The 21,746-nt window shown below is 35.2% G+C and overlaps 1 protein-coding gene across 1 annotated transcript; it reads left to right on the top strand.

Annotated features, from left to right (window-relative positions):
• Nucleotides 1-12,458: 12,458 nt before the first annotated feature.
• LOC129876994 (KH domain-containing protein At2g38610-like) lies at nt 12,459-20,314 on the top strand. Its single transcript, XM_055952470.1, has 7 exons — nt 12,459-12,652; nt 12,755-12,846; nt 14,189-14,340; nt 17,311-17,427; nt 17,531-17,647; nt 18,844-18,987; nt 19,693-20,314. The coding sequence occupies exons 1-7, from the start codon at nt 12,573-12,575 to the stop codon at nt 19,837-19,839; spliced, it is 849 nt and encodes a 282-aa protein (XP_055808445.1). The 5' UTR covers nt 12,459-12,572; the 3' UTR covers nt 19,840-20,314.
• The last annotated feature ends 1,432 nt before the right edge of the window (nt 20,315-21,746 follow it).

Raw genomic sequence — 21,746 nt, 5'->3', positions numbered from 1 at the left:
AGAGAAAGTTCAGTACCTTACCAACACAATAGCAGCAACAACAATGATGGAAGAAACCAGCAGCAGTCAGGTATGCCTAATAACCCCAAAGTTAATAATTGTAATGTCCAAACTTATAATGTTGAATCTGGAGTCTAGAGCTAACCCCCCCTTCCCCAAAAAATAGTACATCCCACTCCCCATAATCCCATTCAGCAGGGTGGAACTAGCAGACTTACAGATAAGGAAAAAGATTAAAATATTGATGCCAGAGTGGAACCAAGTTCAGAGTTGAATATTGTGGAATGCAATAATATCAAAAGCACGGGTATTGACTTAATATTCCCACACCCCCATGGTCCCCCCAATAATTTAAATGTGTTAAACAATTTTATTATTCTAGCTGAAGAAGTATGTGGGGTTGAGGAAGGGGAAATACAGGAGAAAATCACTAACATGCAGGAAGGGGCTAACAGGGGGAGGAAATCTCTATTGGTTGACCCTAGGAAAGACTATAAAGTCCTTGCAACCAATCCTCCAAATGCTAGCAGGTCAAGGATACAAGAACAATAAATTGATACCCAAAAAGAAGATGAGCTCAGAAGGAACAATCCCAATGATACAGTATAAGGTAATGTGGCTAATATTCAGGCCAATAAGGGTCAAAGGAAACAAACTAAGGTGCAGGATACTGAACCAAATATGGGAGAGGATCAAAGTCCTAATATCAGTAAAACAAACCAAAGTACACATTCTCAGATCCTCAACAACAAAGGCCACCTTATCTCTTAGCAAGAAGAAAAGGGATGCCATTAAAAAGAAACTTATCCAGGAGAAGCAATCAGGGCAACCAAGTGTGAATCTTAACCAGAGAACCATATCAGATGTTTTGGAAGAGGAGTACACAGGTACTAATCATGCCACACCTCTGCAAATTTATGATGTAACCAATGAGAGGCAGGTGCTTAGTAAAGAAGACAGTTCAGAAGACTTATCTAATGAATATAGGGTTACTCATTCTGAAGATGAGGAAGACCCTGACTAGTGGGAGGATGAACAACAAGAAGACCAATTGGAGGCATTCAGATCCACAATGACAGCTTTAGTGCAAAAGGAAAATCAGCAAGACAAGGAGAAGAATGATCCACCCTCTAAAAGTAAGCAAACAAAGAAGAAGACTAAATAAAGCACCATCAGTAGTTCTGATAATATTGTTTTCACAAGCAGCATCAATACTAGGTCCAAAGCTCAAAACCTTGATGATTAGTACAATTTGCTGAAATGCAAGGAGTATTGATACTCAGGAGGCCCTTGATAGGCTACAAAGGCTAAAAGATTTCCATAAGCTGTCTATTATAGCAGTGCTGAAACCATTCTCCCACAAATCTCAAATTCAATTTCACAAAATTCTGCTAGGAATGGATAATGTTATGTCCAACTCCAACAGCAAAATATGGTTATTCTGGAACAAAGATATTGCATGCAACATTGTTGACCAGGATGAACAACAAATGACTTGTGACATTACTCATATAGCTTGTCCTAACAGCTACCTCATTACCTTTGTATATACAAAATGCAAGGACTATATGAGAAGAGACTTATAGGATAAGATGCTGCAATTTTCCAGTAAAGGAAAACCTTGGTGCACCATTGGAGACTTCAATGTTATTACAGATGTTGAAGAAAAGATGAGGGGCCAACCATACAATATGAACAAGAGCTTTGAGTTTATTAGTGTGATAGAAGCCCGTGGACTCACTGATTTGGGGTTCTATGGGCAGAAGTTCACCTGGTGCAATAATAGAGACAAAGATGCTAGGATTTGGAAAAGACTTGACAGGTCCATGGTTAATGATTCATGGTTAGAAGTCATGCCTATAACAACTGTCAGTCATCTGGCCTCTACAGGATCTGACCACTGTCCTCTACTACTTGAAGGTGTGGCAAGACAGGGTAATGCTACCAAGTACTTCAAATTCTTACACTGCTGGACAGACAATGTGAACTTCCTTAGCACTGTAAAAACATGCTGGGATAATCCTGTAGAGGGTAATCCAATGAGAAGTTTCCAACAAAAACTGAAAAGAGTTTCTATTACTCTTAGTAAGTGGTCAAAAATGAGTTTGGGGACATCTTTGCTTCAGTTAAAGAATATGAAGAGCAGGTGAGACAAGCTGAAGAGAAGATAATCAGTGATAATACTGAAGAAAACAGGTCCAAGCTACATCAAATCAATGCTCAATACATCAGATATCTGAAGATGGAGAAGTCTATCTTAAAGCAGAAAATTCAAATGCAGTGGTTCAAAGATGGAGATGCCAACACCAGCTATTTTCATGCTATTATCAGAGGAAGAAGAAGAAATATTTTTATCCATCAGATTAGTGATGAACATGGCAACCCCATTCAAGGTGAGGACAATATTGCAAGGGCAGCCACTGCACACTTTGAAAAAATATTCACTAGTGAAGAGAGACAGATCAGGGAAAATGTTCTTCAATGCATTCCAAAGATGGTTATAGAGGAGCAGAATGAGGGCCTACAATCTTTACCTACTATGGAGGAATTGAAGAAAGTGGTGTTCTCCATGAGCTCTACATCAGCTGATGGACCAGATGGAATGAATGGGAAATTCTATCAATCATGTTAGGATATCATCTGTGAAGACTTACTGAGATTAGTTCAGTACTTTTTCAATGGACATGGTCTTCCCAAGTTCATTTCTCATGCATGCCTAGCTCTACTGCCAAAGAATGAGCATCCTAACAGTCTCTTAGATTACAGACCTATTTCTCTTAGAAACTTCACTAACAAGATTATTTCTAAGCTGTTAAGTCTCAGAATTACCCCAATTCTGCCTCAACTAATCTCAGAAAATCAATCTGGTTTTGTTAAAGGCAGGAGCATTTCTGAAAATATAATGTTGGCTCAAGAAATCATCCACAACATCAAGAAACCAAAGGCTGGGGATAATGTAGTTATCAAACTGGATATGGCCAAGGCTTATGATAGGGTCTCTTGGTCATTCATATGTATGGTCATGAGGAGGATGGGGTTTGGAAAAATGTTGGTTGATATGGTTTGGAGAATTATGTCAAACAACTGGTATTCAGTCATTATTAATGGTGCAAGGCATGGTTTCTTCCACTCTACAAGAAGCCTCAAGCAAGGAGATCCTTTATCCCCGACATTATTCATCATTGGAGCTGAAGTGTTGTCTAGATTACTCAACAATCTTCACCATCATTATCTATATACAGGGTTCCACATGGAAAGAAGAGGACCCCAAGTAAATCACTTGAGTTTTGCAGATGATGTGATTATTTTCACATCTACCAGTAACTTCTCATTAACATTAATCAACAAAACTCTCAAATTGTATGAAGCCACTTCAGGACAGCTTATCAACAAAGATAAGAGTCAGCTCATGATGCCATTGAATACTCCAGCAGATGTAGTGGAAAGGGTCAGCATGATCACAGGATACAAATGCACTAATGGCCCTATCACTTACCTGGGCTGTCCACTTTATATTGGACGCCAAAGGATCATATATTTCACTAATATGGTTGCTAAAGTTCTAAGCAGAATCAGGGCCTGGCAGACTAAGATGTTGAGCTATGGAGGTAGAGTCACAATGGTGAAATCAGTGCTGCAATCCATTCCTATACACCTGCTGTCAGCTATCAGCCCAACCAAGACCACTATGAACTAGATCAAAAGGCTCATTGCTGATTTCTTTTGGGGATGGAACACTGAAAGAAGAAAATACCACTGGGCCTCATGGGATACTCTCAGTTATCCTTATGAGGAAGGTGGTATAGGTACTAAAACCTTAGAGGATGTGTGTTTATCTTTCCAATACAAACAGTGGTGGACATTCAGATCAAAGAAGACTCTGTAGAGGGAATTCCTGAAAGCAAAGTACTGTCAAAGGGCTCATCTAGTCATTAAAAAATGGGGCACATGGCAGTCCCTCATGTGGAAGCATATGATGATCAACAAAAAGGATATAGAACCTCATATACAGTGGTGGATCAACTCTGGAACAAGCAGCTTTTGGTGGGATGATTGGCTAGGGGTAGGTCCCTTAGCTTACCACAAGGAAAGCCTCCCTAGATTGAATAACACTATTGTATCAGAATTCATGGAGAATGGAGGATGGAATGAAGAGAAGGTAAGAGAACATGCACCCCCTCAGCTAGTGAGCAGAATTCTCAGCACTCCCATCAGCTACATTCCAAATATGCAGGATCAAGCCTACTGGACGCCTAATTCTCATGGTAATTTCACTTGTTCATCAGCCTGGGAGTTGGTAAGAAAGAAAAAGACAAGATCACTCACTAACAGCAATATATGGCACAATAGTATTCCTTTCAAGGCCACTTTTCTGCTGTGGAGAGCTTTCAGACTTAAGCTCCCCACAAATGACAGAATTGTAGCCTTTGGACAGGAACCTGCTGCATGCTCTTGTTGCTATAGAGAAGGTCTTGATGATATAGACCATATCTTTGTATCAGGTTACTTTGCAAAACACATATAAAAGCACTTCTCAGGATCATGGGGTCTTCAACTCAGCATCACACCATTAAAAAACCTATTAATGAGGTGGTGGATAATCAAATACAATAGTGATATGCACAAGTTAGTACTGCAAGCCATACCTATTTTTGTGTGTTGGAATCTATAGAAGAATAGATATACATGCAAGTATGGAGGCAAGAAGTCTAATGCAACTAGAGTAATCTTCTTAGTAACCAAAGATCTATATATGTTTATATCTACTGTGTATCCATATATTGATTTGCCAAGTAAGTGGACAGACTTGGTTACCATGGTTGAAAAAAGCCAACAGGAATTGAGAGTAACCAAGGTATGCTGGATTAAACCACAGCCTACAATGATCAAGCTAAACACAGATGGGAGTGCCCTTAACAATTCAGGGAAGATAGGGGCAGGGGGCATTCTTAGGGACCATAATGGAGTGCTGATAGATGCCTTTGCCTTTCCTCTAGGCTTTGGGTCTAATAACCAAGCTGAAGTACAAGCAGCTCTTATTGGTATTCAATGGTGTCTACAACATGGCTACAGTAGGGTAGCCCTTAAAGTAGACTCTGAGCTACTGATCAAGTGGCTCAAACAAGAGATGAAACTACCATGGAATATTCACACCTATCTCACTGAGCTGCAGGTATTGATTAGCAAGATGGAAAGCTTCCATTGCAGACATATCTTTAGAGAAGCTAATTTTCCTGCAGATACACTCTCAAAAGAAAGCCACATGAATGACCATACACAACACTACTACAGTTTTCAACAACTTCCAAGAGAGACCAAGGGATACTACAAAATGGACAAAGCTGGCATGGCTAGCTTTAGGAGAACAAAGATGAAGAAGATCCACCAACCACCTTGAAGGACATCACTAATCATGCTCTAGTGGTAGTTTCCATTCAAGTAGATTTCTTCATACTTTGTAATAATAGCTGATATATATAATGATATTCAGGACCATTGTAAAAGGGAGAGTCTCCCTAGTTTACTACTTTCCTAGAATAATTACCATACCACTAGAGATAGCTGTAGACATGGAAAATGTCAACCAGCAATACAACAGCATACAAGAGTCCACAGCAACAACTGTCCAAACTAGCAACACAACATCCACCACATGGAACTCCATTCTATAGCCATCAAAAAGGAAACTCTGGTTCCAATTTTGTTTTCTGTTGTGTGTCTCCTTGTGCAGGTTTCATGCTAATTTGAGCCTTGGGTTGGAGTTGCAGCAGCGGAGTTTGAAGTTCTTACACCAGCATCTCAACAACATCACATGCATATGCCACATTACAACAGTAGCAGTTAATGCAGCTGATCAACAGCAACAGCAATTCCACAGCAGCATTAGAGGCAAGCAGAAAATAGCAGCCCTCAACAAATACATCATGCAATATCAAAAGGACTCCAAATTGTGCAGGACTACAACAAATACATCTTCTCCAGAGCCCAAGAAGTTTCAACTCAAAAGGATAAGTAGAGACATTAGTCGAGCGACCTTAAAAAAGTTATCCGACTTAAGTCTCAAGATGGAGTAATTTAAAATTTGGAGCTTCCAACTTATGGAAAAGGCCTCCAAATCCTGCAGGAATATAGAAAATACATTATTTTCAAAGCCCAAGAAGTTTTAACTCAAACGGATAATTGAGCGACCTTGAAAAAGTTAGCCGACTTAAGCATAATGAGGGAGCAAATTGCAACTTGGAGGTTCCAGCTGGTGGAAAAGGCCTCCAAATGTAGTAGGACTACAGCAAATACAGTATTTGTAAAGTCCAAGAAGATTCAGCTCAAATGGATAATTAGAGACGTTAGTCGAGCGACCTTGAAAAAGTTAGCCGACTTAAGATTTGTGTCTAGTTGTTCTTGGTCTGCAAGGGCTGTTGTTGGAAGTGTAGGAACATACAGAGCATCAACACACCAATACACACTTCAGCAACAGTCAGCAAAAGCTCAACAATATACATCATGCAATATCAAAATGGTCCCACATGTTACACTATGATAACATATACAACAACTACAGACCCCAAGAAGTTACAACCCAAACGGATAATTAAAGACGTTAGTCAAGCGACCTTGAAAAGGTTAACCGACTTAAGACTCATCAAATGGTATACTTCCATATGTCACCAAATCTGCAGCACCATGCACTAACATTGTATGAAGCACTCGCATCTCATGGACAAGCTCGGTATGAAAAAGATTAAGAAGGCGAAGATGAAATGAATGATCTCGACCCATGGAAATTAGAAGTTTCATATACTTGTTCTTTAATTTAGCTATGTTTTAATGTAGCTTAGTTGAATAGGACTAGTGTAGGTTTCTTTCTTGTATTGACATGGAAGGGGAGAGTCTCCCTTATTTACGCTTTTCTTAATCGCATTGTATCGAGAGGAGTCCTCTCATAGGTTTATCGCTTTCCATCTAGTAATGGGGATGAGGTGGCCGATCTTAGTAGGTCGGCCAACTCATGAACCATCTTAAGTTCGGAGGTAAGGTTTATGTCTCTCTCCGTGTATTTTTATTTTATTTTATTTATGTTAAGGCTTGGGGGTGTTGCTCAACCCCTGACGGTGCACGAGAGATGGGAGCCTCGTGTAGGGTCTTTTCCTAAAATTTTTTTAAAAAAACAAACTAACTCTTTCTTTGGCTCTATTGGAGCTATGGGCCTTACATCGTTATAGCGAATGTTGACCATCTACGGACAAGAGAGTGAAAGAGGTTAGATACCAATTTGGATCACCAGATACCAATTGGAATCAAGTTATAGCACGAAGGAAAGAAGATAATGAAACTTTTCCTAAAATCCTGTAGCCTCTCGAAGAAAAGTATAGATGTCTCTGTACCGTTCTGCAAGACTCTACTAGACTCATTTAGGTAGGACGAGATCAACGAACCTAGGCTTTGATACCAACTTTGTCACGACCCCGATCCACCGTGACTGACACCCACTCTAACTCTTCGGTGGGAGAACCATTCTAAACAGCCCAACAACAATACTTGCAAGTATATAAAAAGCTTAAAGATGCGAAAGTAGGTTTAAATCATGAATAAATGTTGAGTTCCCATAAACTCAAAAAATGTCTAGTTGTCAACCCAAAATATACGAAAGTAAACACATTCTAGGAACTGAAAGTCGTTCGTACCAAAACTCTAACAAAATATCAGTATAGGAAAGAGGAAACACTCCCAAAAAGAAGTCATAATACTAAAATAGTTTTCTGAACATCCAAGTCCTGGACGAAGGACTAAGACCAATGAGAAAGTCCATGGCAGCATGACAGAATAGCTCACCTGTGGACCTGAACAAGATTTTTACTCCTCTAGGCGAGGTCTTTTTGCAGTAGACTGAATATGCTTTGTACTCAACAAAAGGAGAGCAAGAGTAGTATTAGTACACAAAAACAACGGGTGTACTGGTAGGATCACGCGGTTAGCCAGTAAGCAGATCATAAACAAGTTAACTCAACACAATAAGTACATACATATAGAATAAGTCAACCAATATCATGTTAAACCATATTCAGAAAGATCACAACTTAGTATCTTCAACATGCTATAACTTCACACAAGGATCCTCACAAGGGACCTACAACCAATCAACTTTGTGTCGAAATGTGACACCCGATCTAAATATGTGTCGAATCGTGACACCCGATTCAAGTATGTGTCGGAACGTGACACCCGATTTAGTTTATGTTCGGAACGTGACACCCGATTCAAACATACCACAATAACAAATACATTCAGTAGTTACAACAACAGGTTCATCACAAAAACAGGCCAGCAAGTGATCATTTCACATATAATCTAGCATGTCTCCCTATTCATATACACATATGCATATCATGAAACAATTTAACAACTATATAAAACACATAGGGGAAATAAGACCATCACCTACCTCAATTCATGCTTCAATAACTTTACAATGCAAGAGCTTTCCCTTTTCGGGTTCGTTCCTCTAATTCTTGGTCTAGAAAATGGTAAATACATATAAAGGATCAACAAAATGGCCTAACTATCATGAAAAATATCACAATTCTCATCCTAGCCCAAACCCATGATCCTAACTCCTCCCTAAGGCTATTTTCCACCATTAGTTTTCAGTTTTAACCCTCCCCTCAATGATTTCCAACCATAGTTTCTAGGAATCAAAAGATGAATTTAGGGAGTAAAATCCTTATCTTAAGCATGGAAATCCGTGGAAAATTGATGAAAATCGCCCTAAGTTACCTCCTGAAGTCTTAGAAACTATTTTTTTTTTACAGAAAATGACCATTTCTGGGGTTTTTTCTGACTTAAGTCACGACTGCCCCACTCTAGCGAGACCCATTCCTCTCTGGCGGCCCCGCTCTAGCGGGTTGCACAAAAATAGAGAGCTCAGAGTTTGAGATTTAATCCCCCATTTCACATCACACCCCCTTCCCAAGACGTATTAAAATATACCTTTCACGTCAAACCTGATTCCGGGAGTTTTACTCTGTCAAATGCGATTCCGTGAAGCCGTAAATATTTCGTATCGTCTTGGCTATCAACTTATATAAATAAGTCAGAGATTAGCTCTCCCACCATTCACATGGTCGCCCTATACTTCACATGACTCAGAATTCGTCTAAGTTTGGCCTATGTTAAATTTTTTCGAAGTTACTATTCAAAGTTTTCTGGCCTGAACTCCTTCCCCATTGGCCTATTCCTAACGATGGGCACAAGTCGTTATAATCAATCACTAGTACCAACCACTATACCATATCCATAACCACCATCATCAGTAAACACCATCTCAAATTGGTACATATAATTACCATCATTAATCATCACCACCACTAATTGCCATACAAAATTTTAAAAATATTTTATTGATATAATATTAGATCAATTTAATAATTTATTTGAATTTTATATTTATTATTATTTAAATAAAGACAATTTTTATACATTCAGATGTTTAAAAAATAAACAACCTTAACTATTTAATATTCAGATTTTAATGTAACATCTTAATATTCAGATGTGTATTTAGATTCAGACCTCTAGATCTTAATTTACATCTTAATAATCAGATGTACATTCATATTTAGATATTTTAATTTTAATGAAAACAAATGAGGGTTAAATCTTAATACACATCTTAATATTCAGATGTGCATTTAAATTCAAATATCTTAATCTTAGTACACATCTTAATATTCAGATATGAATTGAGATTCAGACGTCTTAATCTTAATGAACAAATGAGGCCAAAGACTCCTAATTGGCATATGTTAATTAAGAAGTTGCCACAAAATCTCCATTTCACGTATTTTTGGACCAGCAAAAGTAGCATGACCCATAAAATAGTGAGCAAAAATAGGACTTCTTCCTATTTGGCCAAACGTTTTAGAGGTTAAAAGTGCTTATTTTAAAAATATATAATGTATAAATATATTATTTTAATTTGGTCTCATCGTGTATGTATTTACTATTATATTTAATTTTACTTTTTAATTGATAGTATGATGATAAATAATTATGTTTTTTCATTAAATATATTTTTATATTAGAAATTTATGTTATTTTTTAATGTTTTGCACTTAATAATATAACTTATAACAATAATTTATTTTTATATATATATTTATTATTAATTAATTCGCTACACATTTGCGAAACAATACATTTTAACTAGTTAAATAAAATGTATCAACTTCCAAATATTATATATAATTATAATAATATATAATACTCTATCTGTTTAAAAAAGCATGACCTATTTTTTTTTTACTTTATTCCAAAAAAATTTTCCTTTTATTTTTTGGCAATATTTTAATTTCAGCTTTTCACGTGAGATGTTTAAGATCATAATATTAAATAACATTTTAGTATATTTGACATAATTTTAATTTAGAATCACAAAATTATTATTTTTTTATTTCTATTTACTCTGTGTCAAATTAAAATATGTCATTCTTTTAAACGGGAAAATATTAGTATCCTATACCCCAAAAGGGTGTATTTCGAGATGGAAGGAATGCAATGTAGAGCGTCCAATGAAAGTGTCGGCCACTCTGTCCCTTCATCCAGCTACGTTATGCAACGGGGGACAGTTTCGACATTTTGCTTCATTAGTATACTATAAAAAAATGCAGTTTGGTGCACTAAAGCTCTCGCTATACCCGAGATACGAAAAAAAGCCTGACCACAAAGGTCTATTGTCCGCAACCTTACCTTGCATTTCTGTTAGAGTCTGTTTCTTCATTAGTATACTATCAAATATGTATAATAAAATATTATTTAGTTTTGTAATATAAAATATATTACGTGAAACATTGAAATTATAAAAAAAAAATTAAAAATAAAAACATTTTTTTTAAAACAAATTAAAATTGGACACATAAATTAAAATGATATTTAATGCTATTACTTGACCATTATAATTAAAAATAAATATTTTATTTTATTTAAAAAATGAAGAGAAGTATATTTTAACCCATGAAAAGACAAATCCCACCTCGATTTTTTCTACCTCGTATCATAAAGAAGTAAAAAAAATCTTTGCTTTTTTATATGCAATAATTGAATCTACTTTTCAACATTTTTTATTTTAATTTTGCTAATCATTTTCTTTCATTCACACCACACATGACAGCGGATTCTTAGGTGACAAACTGACAATAGTCCAATTCACACGCTATACAATTATGAAATAGTCAATTTTATTATTTTAAAATAAAATAATTTTAAAATTAATTAATATTTATAAATAAGATATGTGATTATCATCTTTATCGACTCATCCCACCAATTAAACAATCTCTAATGAAATAAATTATTTTAAAATTATAATTCTGAAATAACACTAGATGGGATAATATAATCCAACTTGAATGGGTAATCCATGATTAAGTATGAGATAAAATTTATATCATGTTTAGTTGATGATTTAAATTTATCTTAGAATAAATTTAATAAATTTTATTGTTAATCAAATATAATATAATTTTTTTTCATTCTTAATTATGAAATATCTCATTTAATTTTACGTACGAAAAGATCCCTTATTATTTTTGTTTTGCATGCTTGATCAAATAAAATTTAATTTATATTGAAAAGTTCCATATATGAGCAAAAAGCTTCTTCATAAGGACTCCATCATAGTTAATAGTTAGTAAGATTCGAATTCGAGATAACTGTTTAAAAACATAAAAAAAGTTTTTATTACGTTGTCCAATAACACCATCTGATTGGTGCGATGGAATTTATACGGTGAAATAATTAATTTGAGCATTTTAGAATAAATAAATTTAATTTTGAGATATCCAACTTCATTCTACCTACGAAACAATCCCTTAATATTTTTGTTTTTCATGCATGGTTTGATAAAATTTAATTTGTATCGGAAAGTTTTATATATAAGGCAAAAAACTTCCTTATAACGGCGACTATATAGTTAGTAAGACTTGGATTCAAAACATCTGATTTTAAAATAAAAAAATATTTATCACTTTGTCACAATTCTGATTGGTCCATCTATACAAATTATAATTATGTATACCAAATTTAGGTATCTTTATTTAGATATACATACTTCCTCCATTTCAATTTATTTATCCTATTTTAACTTGACATATAATTTAAGATATTAAATAATTTTTTTACTCTGGTGATATAAAATTAAATATATGTCAAATTACCAAAATGTTCATATAAAAATTGGAATTAAAAAGTTACTAAAAAGAAAAAAATATTTTTTTTGGAAAATATTAAAAAAAATAAGATAAATAAATTGAAACGGAGTAATTAATTACAGTAGATACAGTAAATTAATTTCAATTTATGCAGCGACCAAATAGTGATGCTAGCAGTCAAGTCTGAGAAAAGAGAGAAGATTTTGCTGTCTTTCTAGCAATTTCACAGACTTTTCAACACTTTTGTCTACTCCTTTCCTTTTCTTTTTTTTTTTTGCTTCTCTTTGTCTGTCTTCTCCCGCTATATACAGGGTATCCCATTTCATTTTGACTCTTTTCTTAATATATACTTGGCCTGAAAAAAGAGCTATGTCAGGTTTATATAATCACAACTTTTCACCTTCAAGAGCTGCATCTCCTCAGATTAGAACTAATCCAGATGTCGAAAGGTTTAATTTTTTCTGTTATTTTTCTTTCAATCTTGCTGAATCCTACATTTTCTTGAATTTGTTTTGTGGGTTGTGATCGTCATGACGTGTTTCTTTTTTCAGTAATCAGTACTTGTCAGAATTGTTGGCAGAGCATCAAAAGATTGGTCCTTTCATGCAAGTTCTTCCCATATGTAGCACACTGTTGAATCAAGGTAACTTCATTTTTTGCCATATGTAGCACATTCTTGTGGTAAATCTGCACTTTTTATGAGGTGGGGGTGGGGGTTCAGAAGTTTTGCTGCATTGGTTCTGATTTCTTGTGGTAAATCTGCACTTTCTATGAGGTGGGGTTCAGAGGTTTAGTTGCATTGGTTCTGATTTCTTATGGTTAAAAGATGACAAGTTAGATCTGACTTTATTGTTTTTTTTAATCTTCATAGACCACCATTTGTTTTACTTTATCTGTTCTTGCCCAACTTTTCATAACTAGTGTACACTTTATCGTTCCCGGGATCCCACTTGAGGGATTCACGGGGTATGTTGTTGTTGTTGCCCAACTTCTCACTGTGATGGGGTTGTGAATGTGCTCCAATAAAAGAAATTATCTTTTTTAGATTTTATCCCCTTTCTGGATTCTCTGTATACATAATTAATCTTCATGTATATATGATTCCGTTAGTGGAACAGATTTGATTAGCTAATCGAAAGAAATTTTAATCCTTAAGGCACTGATGTGGCATTTTACCTTGGTGAAGGTTCATTTGCATCTTGATGTTCATAAACAAGGCTCTATTTGTAAAAATATGCAATGGCAGGAGAATTGACAAGGACGTACAAAAAATTGTTTTTTCTTTATGAAATTGGGTCTTCTCAAATGTTTTACTCCAAATGGCAGACTGATGTCCATGAAATTTTGTGCTATTATTTATCTTCAGAGGGATTTGCAAGGACATGGAAAAAAACGTTCCGGGGGGATTTGTAACTTTGATAGTTTAGTTACTACTTTTCGGAAATCTGGAATGATTAAAATAAGAAGTATGATTTAGTTGAACCAACAGTGATCCAGGGAATTAGCTGCTTGAGAGTGGACATTCTACGCTAATTATTGCTAAAAGAATATCGGACCAGTGCAAGTTTGTACTTGTTTAGATGCGAAATATTAAATGCATGTTCTTCATGTTTGCATCCTTGATCTGGGTTAGTTTTGGTCGATATGCCCCTCGAGTTATTAAGAATTCAGAATTTGTGAGGTTAATTCAAGTTGTAACATTTCATTATCCAGAAAGAGATAGTATAAGATGTTTATTTCTCTTAATCTGATTGTACTTTATTGGGTTAGTTTCCCAAGCTTTTGATGATTGTGCTGCCAATTTTGTTGTTAAACTATGCTGTGAATTATAGTTGAACTGCTATTTAATTGATGCTTGATCACCATAACTAGATTCTGATTTTCAGAGATCTTACAGGTAATTAACTATGTTTTGTCATATGATCATGCTATTATTACAATATTGATTTAGTGATCAATTTCCTTGACTACATTTTGATTTTCAGAGATTGTGAGGGTATCAGGAATGATGCCAAACCAAGGTTTTGGTGAGCTAGATAGGTTTCGGCATAGAAGTCCCAGCCCTATGACTTCACCAAACCTTATGTCAAATGTTGGCGGAACAGGATTGGGTGGTTGGAGTGGACTTGCGCAGGAGGTAATTAGCTTTGTGATCTTGTATCTGACAAGTTGTCCATTAACCCTATGTTGTATATTTCTTCTCTTAACAAGACCGTCCCTTTGCTCTCTCCGTGACTCTGTGTCACATATACAAGAGTAAAAAACCACAATATCTGAGCTATACAAATCTAGATCTAATGTTTCAGCAAAAAGTATTGTAGCTGGCAGGATTTCTATGGTTTTCTCAACAGTATATAACTTTGGTGTGATACACAAGAGCTCTAGCTTGTAAATATTGCTACCTGCATAGTCGTTATGCTGATGAATAAAAGTTACCATTCTCAAAAAAAAAATTGCTGCTATTAAACAGATAAGCACTTAGCTCCAATCCTTCAAGAACTTAGTTTCTTAGCTTTCCATACATACCATTAAAGACGTGGAGATAAGAACTTGAAAATCTAGCTTGTTTCTTCTACCATCAAGCATTTGATGTTTAGCTAGTTAAATTTGTTTCGAGGTACTGCCATTGTTACGTAGCAGGGAAGAATGCCTGGTGATTACCCCAGAAAGCTTCGGTTGCTCTGAAGCATTTGGAAGCTCACACAGCACGATTAATGAGTAGAGCCAAGCCCAACCGTTTCAGTCATTACACATTTCCTTTAGACTTCTTCCTTTTTATAATAGTGGTGTTTGGGTCAACTTGCGCGTGCCTCAACTGATCCACCTGGCAGCCTGCTAGCCTACAAGCACAGGTACTAGGTAAACCTGCCACCAAGGCTGGAGCAGGTAGACTCACACTGAGTGTTAGCTAGGATTTGATTTAGATGCTTATTGCACAATGTATACTGCCTTGCAATAAAGATGGTCTAGATGAACGTAACCGTACTGATTTTTATTACCCTTGTGATTTTTTTATTATTAAAACCCTTCAGCCACCTTCACCTAAGCCGAGGGTCTACAGAAACAACGGCTCCACCTTCACAAGGTAGGGTTAGGTCTATATACACACTACCCTGGAAGGATCTGTTCCGTTTTCTCTATCTTTGGGAGGGGGAGGAGGGAGGTGGGTCGGTGGATGTTGAATGACTTCAGTCAGAAAATAGTGCAGAGTGCACTGCCATCTACCGGGAATGCAGCAGCACTACATGTCAGATGAGAAGGATCTTGTCACTGACTTGATAATATTTAGTGAAGCAACTAGCAGCCTAGCGCCTAGCAAGCTCTTAACGGTTTCCTGAAATGTATAATGCTGCTCGATATAACACATGATATATTTAACTCTTCATACTTTTGGTAGGAATTGCGGTGAGAATTTGATAGAGAACAAGTGAATGATGTATTGAGTACAATAGAAATTACTTTGTACCAAAATGGTTAACACGTGTAGCTAATATTAGATCACCAAGCAGAGTTACTTCTATTGTATGAAGATGGTGAATATATGACAAATAGCCTTGATTTAGAATTTGTATTTACTGATGAACTTGATTCTTTCACATTTATGCACTTTTAATAATGTCTCCACTGGATTTTATGAACCATTGAAGTACGTTGGCTTTGTAATAAACTTGGAAAAGTATACTAGATGAGAATATTTCCATTTCTAGCTTCTGTTAGCATCTTGGGATGTTACATTAAGTGCACAGGCATGCATGTTATTACTTTTAATAATCAACTTTTCTTGTTTTCTTTGTTGGTATTTCCTATTTGGATTGGTTTGGGTTTATATGAGAGATGAGAAATCTTAGGTATTTAGAACAATCACTAAGAAAGGTTCACAAGGATTTCAACAACCCTAATAGAAAACCATTGTATGTATACAGGAAAGTGCATAAGTTAGTGGAAGTTAGCAAGATCAACAACTGGTTGAACAAAACAAAGATCATTTGTATCTTTATTGCATAATGGTGGTCATTATATTGTTCTACTTGCAGCACGACAAGAGGACATCTCTTTTCCCTGCACCAAGTTCAGAAACTGGTTCTTTGCTTTGTAGAATTATAAACAAAATAATGAATCCTGGAATTCCTCTTTTTCAATTGCATGCTAATGTCCAAGAGTCCATAATGAAGGTCTGGGCAAGGTTAACTGGAACCAACATTACCGAACCTGAGATCAGCTTGCCCAGTCTTTTCCTGTAAAAGTTGGATAGTAAAGGTCTAGATGTTAAGATGATGATTGTTTTAACCAGTTGTGTCATTTAAATTTGTAAAGGAGAGGATATTCTGCTTGTGTCTTGTTCAGGTTTGGGACTTCTCTTGGTTCTTGTAATTACTTCCCATGTCAACTTTTATCGAATAGCATCAGAAGATGATTATTTGTTTGATCTAGAAACAAGAATGTAAGGGGTTGACTTGCATTCCATGTAATACTGAATCCATAAGGATGTGAATACGATTGAGTATGGACATACAATTTGGCAATGTTTGGTAATATGGCTGACATTGATGTCTAATTTGGCTGTTTCCCGTATAGCTTTGGAACAGTTATGTTCTTTCAGTGGTGGTACTGTAATCAGTTTCTCCATCTAGATATCAATATTCAGATTAAAATGTTAGAATGTTGACAACCTAAAAGAATATGGATGGACCCTTGCACTACAGAATTGGCACACTCAGAATTTGTTTTTTATCATTTCTTTAGGCATAGTGGCCTGTAGATCAGAACGTGAAATTTATTGGTGACAGAGTGAAGAAAATACACATGATTTTGGAACTGTTTGCACTTTTATATTAATTGAGCAAATCGTTTGGCTGTTGGCATGTGAGATACAATGAAATTCAATCTGTCATTCGTTAAGCTTTATAACGGTGTGCATCTTTAGTTTGCCCATGCTGGTGATTCATTTGATAATTGATTTCTAGTGCACTATATCTATGGATTGTTTTTTTCTTTTTGCCTCTTTGAGTGTCGAGCACTTCGTGTTGTGTATTAGCTGGATTCTTTATTTTTTCCCCATTTAATTTCCCTGCTTTATCCTAAATACAATTTTATCTATTTGTGGCAGAGATTAAGTGGAGCTCCTGGAATGTCAATGGACTGGCACGGGGCACCAGCAAGTCCTAGTTCATACACTGTGAAAAGGATATTGCGCTTAGAAATTCCATTGGAAACTTACCCAAATGTAAGGGTTTATTTATTGTTTTCACACATCGGCTGTCAGTGCTATATAGTTTAATTTGGGGCCCAATGAACCCTTGCTGAACTAACTTTTCTATGGATTTCAGTTCAATTTTGTTGGGCGACTTTTGGGTCCAAGGGGCAATTCCTTGAAACAGGTGGAAGCTACTACAGGATGTCGTGTGTATATTAGAGGAAGAGGGTCAATAAAGGACCCGGATCAGGTAATGCTAGTATTCTATTCTATCCCAGTCTGTTGAATTGTCTGATTGATTAGCTCTAGCTGCATTTGTAATTATCAGACGTACTAGTTGCCAAGTTTCCAAGATGCTTTTATTGGGTACAGCTTTCTTTCATAAGTACTTTAGAACAAAAGCATCTCATGTATTTTGATCATCCCAATCAGATACGATGTTGAAGTTGATGCTCATCCTGCAAAACTTCCACAAACTATGTTCATCTTCCTTTTTTATTAATATCTATACGGTTTTCTGACCTTGTTTCCCTTAGTATCTTCATAAAAGAAGGGTTATATTATACTTGTAATCTAGGTAGGTCATTAAAGGTAGGTATGATGTAGTTCACCATCCTATTTGATTATCGAGGGGAGGCAAGGTACCTACTAAAATAAATGAAATAAGTGAAGGAATAGGAAAATCTTGATTAAGAGCCTGTTTGGATGGACTTATTTTAAGTAGCCTATAAGTTGAAAATTACTTATAAGTTTTAAAAAAATAAGTATGTGCAGCCCAATTTATTTTTTTTGATTTATAAGCTGCTTAAAATAAGTCCATCCAAACAAATCCAATTATTTATTGGAGCTTATTTTAAGCACAAAATGACTTTAAGTTGGCCAGCTAAACACTCAAAAAAGGTGAAAACAGCTTATAAGTAACTTATAAGCCAATCCAAAAGGGCTCAAAATCTCCTCCTTTTTAGTCTTTAATATATAGTTCGTTTTTTGGTCATCACCTAGCTTTTATATTTATATATCTATTCACTTATTAACTATCATTTTTCATAAGTTCACATATTAATTATCTTGAGCAATAGAGAAGACTATTTCGAGATATTCCCCTATTAACTAGAAAAGAAAAAGATACTCCGTAGAAATGAAGGGGGTTCGGAGAAAGGGACTGATGGGGCATGTGGGAGTAAAAGTCTTACTAGTTAGGCTATATAAAGAAATTGTCATAACCACTAAAAGTATTGTTAAGTATAGAAAGAGCTAAAGATTGGTGAGAATCAAGTTTCAGCTAATTTAACAGATGCTGATAAGTAATTGATTTGTAATTAAACTTGTTCCTTTGACTTCCTGTAAATCAGATATTTATTTTTGAAGTTTCATTAACTAGTTTAATAGGCATTAGCGAGCTGATCATTGGACTTCTAATATGTTTTTATGTTTGATAATCTCAAGGAGGAGAACCTGCGTGGAATACCAGGATATGAGCACCTGAATGAACCACTCCATATTTTAATCGAGGCGGAATTACCAGCCAATATCGTGGATATTAGATTGAGACGGGCACAAGAAATTATAGAGGAGTTGCTCAAGCCAGTGGTAGGCATCTCGATTTAATCCTTCTTTAAGCACATTCAGGAATTTATGCTACTAATTGAACTGCACATGATTCTTTTCTATATCTTTGGTATCATCTGGTTCCTCACAAAGAGGATACAATTCTCAGTATTAACAATTGACTACTTTATCAACAAAAAAAAGTATTAGTTGACTATATAGGGGCTCTATGCAAGGTAAGGTTAGGCTTGGAGTAACTGGTAAAGTTTCTATCATGTGACCAGGAGGTCACTGATTCAAGCCTTGAAAACAGCCTCTGGCAGAAATGCAAGGTAAGACTGTGTACAATAGACCCTTGTTGTTGGGCCCTTCCCCGAACCCTGCCCATAGCAGGAGCTTAGTGCACCGGGCTGCCCCTTTTTTATATAGGGGCTCTATGATGACAGAATTGGTTGAAGTATCTGGCACCACGACGACTTATTGTATTTTAGACAAAAGTAATTTAAAGAAAAAGTATCTAGAACTCAAGCTTCGTCTCTATGTTTTCTGCATATTCAGAAATCATGTGGTGGGTTCTAGTCTGGTCTTATCTATTTTGTTCACATTTTTTATGAATAAAAGGTTCTCTTAGTAGTTGCACCTCTTTTCTGAAGCATAAACTTATTTAATTAGGCACATTTCAAGATAAACCAATTGTATTCACATAATTTTACTGCCTCATACTTTGTACAATGCTACCATTTACAGGACGAATCACAGGATTATATAAAGAGACAACAATTGCATGAACTTGCCATGCTAAATTCAAATTTCAGGGATGAGAGTCCCGGACCAAGTGGCAGTGTCTCTCCTTTCAACACCGGTGGATTGAAACGCCCCAAGACTGGTTGTTGAGAAGTTCAGACATTTAATTTCTTCATCTCATAGCTACGTTGCTAGCTACCTAAACCCGAGATATGAATAGAGAAAGAGGTCCCTTGGGCGTTGTGGATTTTATTTATTTTTCCAGCAGAAGAAACAAAAAAAGAAAGGGAATATATAGGTAGAATATATCTTGTGGGTTATAGTTGGTTCTTTGGATTAATTTTTGGTCATGTCAGTGTCTCTGAACGTTTTCCTTTTGATTTGTTCTTGTGTTAGTAATTGCTTTATGAAATATTCTCTCACTATGTCTCATTATACTGTTTGTGGTTCGGGAAATCAAGAGAAGATGTGTATGAATAAGACATCGAAGAAGGAAAATTATTGAATAGAGGAACTTTCGAGCATTTGTGGAATGTGTGGATAGATATTTCTTTGACTTGGCCATCGTGTCGAGTTAAATTGAACAATTATTATCAAAGATGCACCAATATAGGTGCTTTTACTATGCTCCAATTTCATTTTTTTACTACTTAATTGTTGCTTCGTTTTCTTTATTCTATCTTGTTATTTTGCTAGTTTATTTTTCTTTCAATTTTGTATTGATAACATTTTTTTTAGTCGAGAGTTATGAAAGAATATCTTTCTCAAACTTCATTGTGAGATTACATTGGGCATGTTGTTGTACTAGGTTTTGCTTCATGTATGTGGTAGTTGTCACATTACGTACATGTTATACTTCCTCCGTTTCAAAATAAATGTCATTTTAGCAACAAAATAAACAAATTTCGAAATAAGTGTCACTTTAGGAATTCAAGACAAAAATTAATATGTTTTTTCAATTATATTCTTATGCTTCATCTTTTTTAGTGTTTAATTTTCAATAGACATTTATTAAATAGGAATACTTTAATAAACTATACCTTATTCTAGTAATTTTTTTATGAACGTAATTTTTTCTAAATGATAGAAAGAGTATTATTTTGTATATTTTGAGAACTGCTTAAAATATCCCAAAAGAATAGCTTTGGTGGGTCAAACAAATCTCTTGTAACGTTGATGATTTTTTTTTGGGGGTTCATGTATCAGTCTACATTATATATATATATATAGTGGCGAAACTAAAATTTTCATTAAGATAATTCAAAATCAAAAGGGTAGACACACAAACTAGTCGAAAGGGGTTCGATATATACTATATATACATAAAACTATATATAAATAATATAATTTTTCGTCGAAGGGGGTTCGAATGAAACCTCTGAACTCAAGGTGGCTCCACCCCTATGTATATATGTTATTTTCAGTTTTTTAATTTTATTATTTTTTGTTACAACAAAATTGAGTAAGTGGCTGAAATAATTCTTTCTTTGTATCATTTTGTACGACGATTTTTTTCTTCTTCAGAAAAGGACTTCCAATGACATTTCTATACTTTTTGTAGTTTGTACGAGGGATAGAGCGAGAGTGAAAGGTTATGCAATTATTTTGAAGTGTAGAAAAAATTAATAAATATGATAGACATATTTTTGGAAAAATCACATCATATATGTATTTAAGAGTCAATATTACAAATTTTAAATATAGTTTTAAGTATTTATCACTTATAACATTTTATTTACAGGTTTTAACATATCTTTATTTATTTAAAATTAATTTAAATTAATTCCTATATAATTTTTTATTTAGATCATAATTAATAAGAGATAATTATGTAGAGAGGGAGGGGAATACAATTTGACGGTGCATTAATGAGATCAAATCAAATCACTGTAATATCAGGTTACCATCACCACACACCTCGTGTGCTTTCAATTTTTTTTTTCTCTTCCTACTTCACCTTCTCTCTTCAACTTAATTCAAAACACTTTTTACTCCATTTCAAAACTTTTCTGTTCAACATGATTTCAACTCATTTCTTCACCATGATTTCAACTGTT

The sequence above is a fragment of the Solanum dulcamara genome, chromosome 12 (genome assembly GCF_947179165.1).
Source record: "Solanum dulcamara chromosome 12, daSolDulc1.2, whole genome shotgun sequence".
Classification (NCBI taxonomy): domain Eukaryota; kingdom Viridiplantae; phylum Streptophyta; class Magnoliopsida; order Solanales; family Solanaceae; genus Solanum; species Solanum dulcamara.
The sequence above is the reverse complement of the archived record's forward strand: the minus strand, read 5'-3'. Positions and strand labels throughout refer to the sequence as shown.